Raw genomic sequence first — 7,928 nt, forward strand, 5'->3', positions numbered from 1 at the left:
ACCAATGCGAACGTCTTCCAAAGATGGCAAAACAAGCGAATACTCTTTTCCTTGAAGAATGGCTGAGGAGCATTAGTGGCTGTAGCAGTAATGTGAACTCCACAAATTCTTCTTCCTCATCGGCCCGAGCTATTATCCAAGCATGGGCTGAGCTTAGAGACTCCCTTCAAAACCAATCGTTTCAACCACATCACCTCCAATCCTTAAAAACCCTCCTTAACTCTCAAACTTCTCTTCATGTTGCTGACCCACAAGCAAAAATTGTTCTTTCCATTCTTTCCTCTCCACACATATCTCTTCCAAATGAATCATATCCTCTCTTTCTTAGACTTCTTTATATCTGGGTCAGGAAATCCTTCAAACCCTCTTTGGTTCTTATTGATTCTGCTGTGGAGGTCCTCTCTCACCTTTTTAATGCTCAATTTGATTCTGGGAAGAGTCCTCTCTTGTTTTCCGAAGGTGTTCTCCTTCTGGGTGCGTTTGCTTTTGTGCCTTCTTTGTCTGAAGGCTCTAAAACAGTCTGCTTGGACATGCTCTGTAGGCTGTTGGAAGAGGAGTGCCGATTGATTGGCTCATCCGGAGAGCATATTTCGGATGTTCTTGCTGGAATTGGGTATGCTCTATCTTCTTCTGTGAATGTTCATTACGTTAGAATTTTGGATTCTTTATTGGGGATTTGGGGCAAAGAAGGTGGGCCTTGTGGTAGTATTACTCATGGGCTCATGATTCTGCATTTGATTGAATGGGTGTTGTCTAGTTTGATCAATATCCGTTGTTTTGAGAAAATAAATGTTTTTGCCCTCGAGGCTTTAGAGACTTCAAAGGCAAACTATGTCCCATTTGCCATTGTCATGGTTGCAGCTGGAGTGTTGAGGGTTGTCAATGGATCTAAAATGAATAGACTGGGGCTAGATACTGTTTCCAAATTAAGGGGCTTTGCAGAGGATCGGGTAGAATCTTTTGCAAGAGCTATTATTTCTAGAAATGGTGTTACAAATGCAGATAATGATCCCACAAGCAGTCTTCTACTGCAGTGCATTTCATTAGCACTGGCTCGAAGTGGCCCAGTTTCATCCTGTGCCCCTCTGCTAATGTGCCTTGCTTCTGCATTGTTGAATGAAATCTTTCCCTTACGACATTTATATGCAAAAGTACTTGACTTCCCACATAGAAATTCAGCTAGACTAGGGCATGATGAGGTCAAAAAGCATTTGGAAAGTGTTCTTTTTAAGGAAGCAGGGGCCATAACTAGTGTTTTCTGCAATCAATATGTTTCAGTAGATGTAGAGAGCAAGGGTGTGGTGGAGAATCTAATATGGGATTACTGTCAAGATATCTATTTAGGGCATCGACAAGTAGCTTTGATGCTTCGAGGTAAAGAGAATGAACTTCTTGGGGATACAGAGAAAATTGCTGAATCTGCTTTCCTTATGGTTGTACTTTTTGCATTGGCCGTCACAAAGCACAAGTTTAATTCTAAATCCACCCAGGAAACTCAGTGGGATGTATCGGTACATATACTAGTTTCATTTTCTTGTTTAGAGTATTTTCGGCGCATTCGTTTACCAGAGTATATGGATACAATTCGAGGGGTTGTTGCGAGTGTTCAGGGGAATGAGTCTGCCTGTGTCTCTTTTGTGGAATCTATGCCCTCTTACATGGATATGACCAATGGAACAGGTATGGCTGTCTACCATTTTAACTGTAGTTTTCATGATTAAATTTTTATTCTCCACTTTGAGGTCCCCCCCCCCCCCACCCAAATTTTTTATGCGTAGACATTGCTAACCTCAATAAGATTTGAATTTTTGTCTTAGATTAAATTTTTATTCTCCACTTTGAGGTCCCCCCCCCCCCCACCCAAATTTTTTATGCGTAGACATTGCTAACCTCAATAAGATTTGAATTTTTGTCTTGTAGAGTTTTCATTATCTCAAAAAGTGGATTATGTATGGTCCAATGATGATGTGCAAACTGCTCGCATATTATTTTACCTACGAGTCATTCCAACTTGCATTGAACATGTTCCTTGCCTTACACTTAGGAAGGTTGTAGCTCCAACTATGTTCTTGTATCCTCACACAAAACAGCTCAATTTTATAAGGATTTCAGCTATTATATGTCATGGTGAACATTTTGCTTCCTTATCACAAACTCAATTAGATACATGGGACATCCAAATGGAAAAGTTGCTCGAGCCTCACATTCCATGTTTGCAGCATTCATGTCCTCTGGGAAGGATCTTGATCAGGATGAGAGAGTGTCATTAAAGGAGCAGCTTGTTTTCTATTACATGCAGAGATCTTTATTGGTATTGAAAGCAATTAAAATAATATTAATCAAACATAAGCTTGATCATCAAAGGTTGGATGCTCACACTTTTTTTGTTGTAATTTAGGGATATCCTGCAATCACTCCTTTTGAGGGTATGGCTTCTGGGGTTGCAGCCTTGGTCCGAAATCTTCCTGCTGGAAGTCCAGCCATATTCTATTGTATTCACAGTCTTGTGGAAAAGGGCAGCACACTCTGTGGTGACATCTTTGCTCAGGAGGCTGATTTGTTGAGGAACAGGCAAGGAGATTCAGATGCTTGCAAGAAAATCCTAGAGTTGCTTCTACGGCTTATTTCCCTTGTTGATATACAGGTCATTTTATTCTTTTTTATTTTTATTTGCAATTCCTCATAATATTCCAGTTGATTCTCCCCTTCGTTTCTGTTTACCATGTGAAAAGTAGGTCCCTTATAATTTATTATTGTTCCACCTCAAACAATCATTATGGTGTGCTAAAGTTTTAGGTTTCGGAGGAAGATATTGCAATTAAACTGAAGCTATATATAGCAAATTTCAGATATTGGAAGTTCTCAAAATAGAAGTTGTAGAAAGGACTTACAGCATCTTGTCTATTCCCTCCCATTGTTCGACTTATTAATATCTGCATTTATGTATTTGTCCAGGTGCTGCCAAACTTGATGAAGTTGTTGGCGCAATTGATTGTCCAGTTACCAAAAGATAGTCAAAATATGGTTCTTAATGAGTTATATTCACAGGTTGCAGAGTCTGATGATGTTACACGCAAGCCGACTTTAGTTTCATGGCTGCAGTCACTGTCTTACCTTTGTGCTCAAGCTACAAACGAAAGTTCCACCCCCAAAGGGGTGCAAAAAGAAGTGAACATGACTTCTGCACATAGCACAGACTCATTAAGCCTTACTAGACTAAATGCACGACTTTGAGACATTGCGGTGCAGATTTTGGATTACGCTCCTCTCCTTTTGATGGACTTTTGTTCCTTAATTCTTTTGTGCGTCTAGTGCTTGTTACTGAATATCTCAGTATGTTTTCAGGAGTGATATATAGAAATATGAACTTGCATCAGTTATATTCTCGTTCACCTCACTAATGCAATAAATACATAAATCACTTGTAGTTTCTATATTTTCATACATTCCCACTCAGCTTAGCACTGTAGTTAAAAAATGATGATCTACATTTATTCATAATATATACATGAATGGTTTTTCTTTCTGTTTTCGGCTTGTGTTCTGGGATTAGTACTTAGCATTTCCAGTGCCAACCTCTAGAAACCCAGACCTCTGAGGGTATAAATTTGTCAGTTTGTTGGTGTAAACTTGATGGTATATATAAATATATATATTAGTTGATTGCAGATTGAAGTCATACTTTATAGAGGGAATATCTGAACTTGGCCATCTTGTAGACAGTCTTTTGCTTGCAGAGAAAGAATTAAATATAAATATGGTGTTCTTCTCTTGCTTTTCATATTTCACTTTTGGGGCAATTTGTACATACTAATGCTTCATTTCTTTTGATGGAAAGGAAAACATTTCGCATTTTTTGGTTTTAGGTAGGACAGAAAATAATTAAATGTCAATGGAAAAATTTAACAATTGATCAGTGGAAAATCAACCCTTCTCAGTGGAAAATGTTTTCTGCTTTTTGTCAGCAGAAAGAAACATGTATCTTCCTTTTCTCTCGACAAAGATCATGGGCACACAGATATATCTTTTGACAGAAACATTTGTCTTCCTTTTCTCTCTCTTCTCCCATCTATCTAGTCACCATCTCTGTTCCCAATGGTAAACTCATCGTTCCACTCTCTCAGTCACTCCTGAGCATGGCATCCAGGTAAAATCTTCGCCTCTTTTCGATTTTTGTATATTAAAAGCCTTTTTTTGCTGAATTTTCTTTGTATGTTTGTCAAATTTGGGATTATTTGGCTGGCTTTTTGTTGTGTTTTTGTTCTGATCTGTGCATTTTTGGTTTGGATCTGGGAATTTTCTCCGTTATCTCAATCTATTAGAGACCCACCCTACAACGTTTTATTTCTGTAAAAATAAGTTTTCCCTTTCTAACATCTTGGAACTTAGTGCTGGGAAATGGCCATTCTGTTTGTATTACGAATTGCAAATGATGACTGCCACAGAATATTATTGGTTAATAATCAATACTTGTTGTTTGGGGGAATAATTGGCATGCTAGTCGTAGTTTATACAAGCTGTTGGATGGAAAAGTACTAATTAAGCATTGTAATAATAATAAAAAAAATATATGGTATGCAGTGGAAAATAATGAGTGCATAATAATGAAGGAATTATTGAAGTTGATTTCATATTTTTTCCGTAGTCCATTTTTCAATTAAAAGTGTTTACCTCTTATTATCAGATGTTTTGAAGTATGTTGTAGGAACAAATGTAGACTGTAGAGTCTCTATATGTATGTAGACTGTAGAGTCTCTATATGTAATGGGGTCGGGAAATTGCCAAACGTTTGGCAATTTCAGCTAAAAGAGCTTTAGCCCCCCTTAAAGCACTTTTCAACCCCTCCAAAAGCAAAACCAGACAGGCCGTTCTTGGCAATTTTGCTAGAGAGCTTTAAAGGGGTCCTTAAAAGCTGAAAACAACTTTAATGCTAAAGATGATATTTGCCGTTTTTAGGAAAAAACTTTACAATTCCCACTGTTTTTAATTTAAGATCTATATTGCAAAAGCTCTACTTCCTATAGCAATGCCAAATGGGCATTGAATGGGAGTGGGAAAACTGTTATGTTCAGTGTTCGGTAAAGCGGTTTCAAACCACATTTTCTCAAAGTACCTTTTTTAAAATCCAATTCTTTTAGGTACAACTTTTTTAAGCTGTACCAATCGGGCACTCTATCAATATAAGTAAAATTTTTATGATGTTAATGGATTATGTTTATCTATATTGAATTCCATTATGGCTTTCAAACATAAAGATGCACAGTTGTGGAAGCAAAATCATTTAACTATATCCTTCTACGACATTTGTCAAATTAATTTGTTCATGTCATTCTGTGGCTTTGATATGTTAATGTTAATTTCTTTAACATTCCAGGTGAGTTTGGATAAGAAAGGCAATTTGATATTTCTTTTCTTCATCCTATGGAAGCTTATCCTGTTTACAGCTAGGCTACTAGCTTGGGTTGTTTGATATGTTCTTGGAATCATTATATTTGGATTGTTTTGGTTTGGAAGTTCTTATGAGCGGATAGTCCCAAATAAATTGGGAAGATCATTGAAGACAGATTTAGTTGCATTTGAGAAGGATTATAATCTTTGGTGAGAACCTTGTTTTCTATCCAAAGGCTATTTCCTATTACAAGGAAAGTGTTGTTAGATTATTAGATTATTACGTTCTGTATTTTTTGTTAACGAATGATTATGTACAATTAGATAATGATATTGGTGTTGAAATGAAATTGATGCTCTCAAACTTGTGAATGTCATATTCCAGTTGGCATGGTTGGATACATGTTGCTTGAATTGTTCAAGGTTTCTTTGTAGTTTCTTTGATGATTAGTCAACAAAATGTTGTTGATAGGTTTCATGCTGAAGAGGGGTTATATTTTGAATTAAAAAAAAAATGTTTGTGAACTTGTAAATGTGTGTATTTAAATTTTTTTTTTTCATTGGAATTTCTAGTTACTCTACATGATATTCATGTTAGATTGATGCTAGGGATACTACAATTATTCTACATAGGTCTTATATACAGATGTGTCACTCATCATAAGAAATAATTTAAACACTCATTTATTATTTGTTGAGGTGCCACTAATTACATTTAATACCACATTAGTTTATAAGCTTTGTATTTTAAAACTTGTAGTGCCTCCAGCATTTTCCTTCATGTTGTGAATGAAAGTTTTGGTTCATATAATTATATAATTATTTGGAATTATGAGAAATTTTAATGCTTTTCCATATGAGTCCAGCATTAAAAATATTTTTCAGCTTATTTTCAAGGTTGCAATTAAACACTAGAATAATGAATGTGCATGGATTAGATTGGATTAATTTATATGATTGCCGCTGTTAGACATCACAACCAATCTCATGCTTCTCGCACCTGCTTCAAGTGCTATGCTGTTGATCTATCAGTGAGTTGTTGCTCTATAAATGATTTGACACTTGGGTTTACTGTGGAAATTGCCTAAGTTTTGCTGTACGTTGAATGTCTAAAGTTACTGTTAAATGCCCAAAGTAGGTATAAAATGTGTAAGACTACCACAAAACGGGAAATTCTTAGGTGATCCACGACTACAAGGTTAGCAAGCTGATCTTGTAGTCCTAGCCAATAGAAAAGAAACACATCATTAAAAACAGGTGATATCAGCTTCCATGTCACGTCATTGAAAAATAATACACACTTTAACTAACGTTAATCCAAAAACGTTAACCCTCTTTTGAAATTCAAATTTTGATTTGGAAATTGGGCGGGTTCGGTGAAGGTAAAAACTGAAAAAACAAAAAGCTTTTCATTTTCAATCTTCATTTTTGGAGCTCTCTCTCTCTGTGTTCATCATCACCACCACCGTTTGGTTGCCACTTCCTTCCATCTCAACATTGGCAACATTTTTGCACTTGTAAGGTACCAATTTTGTTCCTTTTTTTGTGGTACAGAAACTGACGCAGGACAACCAGAACGAAAACTAAACAATAGAAAAATAAAGGGATATGACCTAAGAGTCAGCACCTAGACCTTGCTTGGAGTCAGCACCAAGCGGAGAAATCATTAGGAGTCAGCACCTAGGGTAGACCTGGAGTCAGCACCAGACCAAAGAAAGACCAAATGGCCATTTTTTTCATTCATCAAAATATCAACTATCTTCTCAAGGAGTACAATAAGTTGCTTATAAAGGATTGCTAAACCCTAGTTCTAATTGGCTAGGAAACCCTAATTGCCTTATTACAAAAATAACCTTACTTCTAAATTAAAATACTAAAAGCCCAATAAACTAATAGGACCTAAAACATAAAAATACAATGGGCTTGTAATCATAAATAATACTAAATAATAATCTTCTTGTGTCTCCCTCATCATTCTCCTCTGGTTGGAGAAAACTCGACCTCGAGTTCTAAAGTGTTGAAGGATTAGGATGCTGACAAGTAACACTTGCTTCAAATCTAGAATCACCTTAGGGAGCACAGGGAAAAGAAAAACCTTGAATTCCACCACATCAAACTCATTTGGAATAACAAAATCAATATGTGGAATCAGTATAATCTTGTCTTGAACCTTATGAACCATATGAAGCATTGTAGTTTTAACCTCTTCGACTTCACTAAGATGTAGATCTTCAAGGACTGTGGAGGGTTGATCAGAAACACATTCAACAACTTCAACTTTCACATCATGTGCACCCTCTAATGTAATACTCTCTTTAGGCGCCATCTCTTCACCTTGCTGCTCTTCAATAGATTCATTTCCCTGCACGCATGTTAAAGTAACACTTGTTGAGGCATGTACGTTTGTGTCAACATTAGACTTTGGTGTTGTTGGAGGATTCTCAACGACCAAGATATCATCATCAATGTTGTCTCCTATTGGGGCAGCAAGAAGTTCATTGTGATCTAATGTCCTTGGTTTCCCAATTGAATCGGATTGA

General features: G+C 36.6%; 1 protein-coding gene across 3 annotated transcripts; it reads left to right on the top strand.

Moving 5' to 3' along the window:
• Positions 1-3,526, top strand: LOC112041109 (uncharacterized). Of its 3 annotated transcripts, none has more exons than XM_065773184.1 (5): positions 1-1,680; positions 1,921-2,127; positions 2,220-2,311; positions 2,399-2,644; positions 2,956-3,526. In XM_065773184.1, exons 1-5 carry the CDS (start codon positions 24-26, stop codon positions 3,232-3,234), a joined length of 2,481 nt encoding a protein of 826 aa, XP_065629256.1. In that variant the 5' UTR covers positions 1-23; the 3' UTR covers positions 3,235-3,526. The 3 variants fall into 3 exon arrangements, with proteins under 3 accessions (XP_065629256.1, XP_023929777.2, XP_065629257.1); XM_024074009.2 differs by having other exon boundaries at positions 1,921-2,071; positions 2,164-2,311; XM_065773185.1 differs by having other exon boundaries at positions 1,921-2,071; positions 2,164-2,311; positions 3,049-3,526.
• Positions 3,527-7,928: the final 4,402 nt, after the last annotated feature.

The sequence above is a fragment of the Quercus suber genome, unplaced genomic scaffold (genome assembly GCF_002906115.3).
Source record: "Quercus suber isolate HL8 unplaced genomic scaffold, Cork oak 2.0 scaffold_70, whole genome shotgun sequence".
NCBI lineage: Eukaryota > Viridiplantae > Streptophyta > Magnoliopsida > Fagales > Fagaceae > Quercus > Quercus suber.

Excerpts from the sequence above, each read along its gene's own strand:
- LOC112041109 (XM_065773184.1), top strand. The coding sequence starts at position 24 with ATGGCAAAACAAGCGAATACTCTTTTCCTTGAAGAATGGCTGAGGAGC. Across the intron at positions 2,128-2,219 it reads TTCAGCTATTATATGTCATG|CATTCATGTCCTCTGGGAAG; the intron begins GTGAACATTTTG and ends CCATGTTTGCAG. Across the intron at positions 2,312-2,398 it reads ACATGCAGAGATCTTTATTG|GGATATCCTGCAATCACTCC; the intron begins GTATTGAAAGCA and ends GTTGTAATTTAG.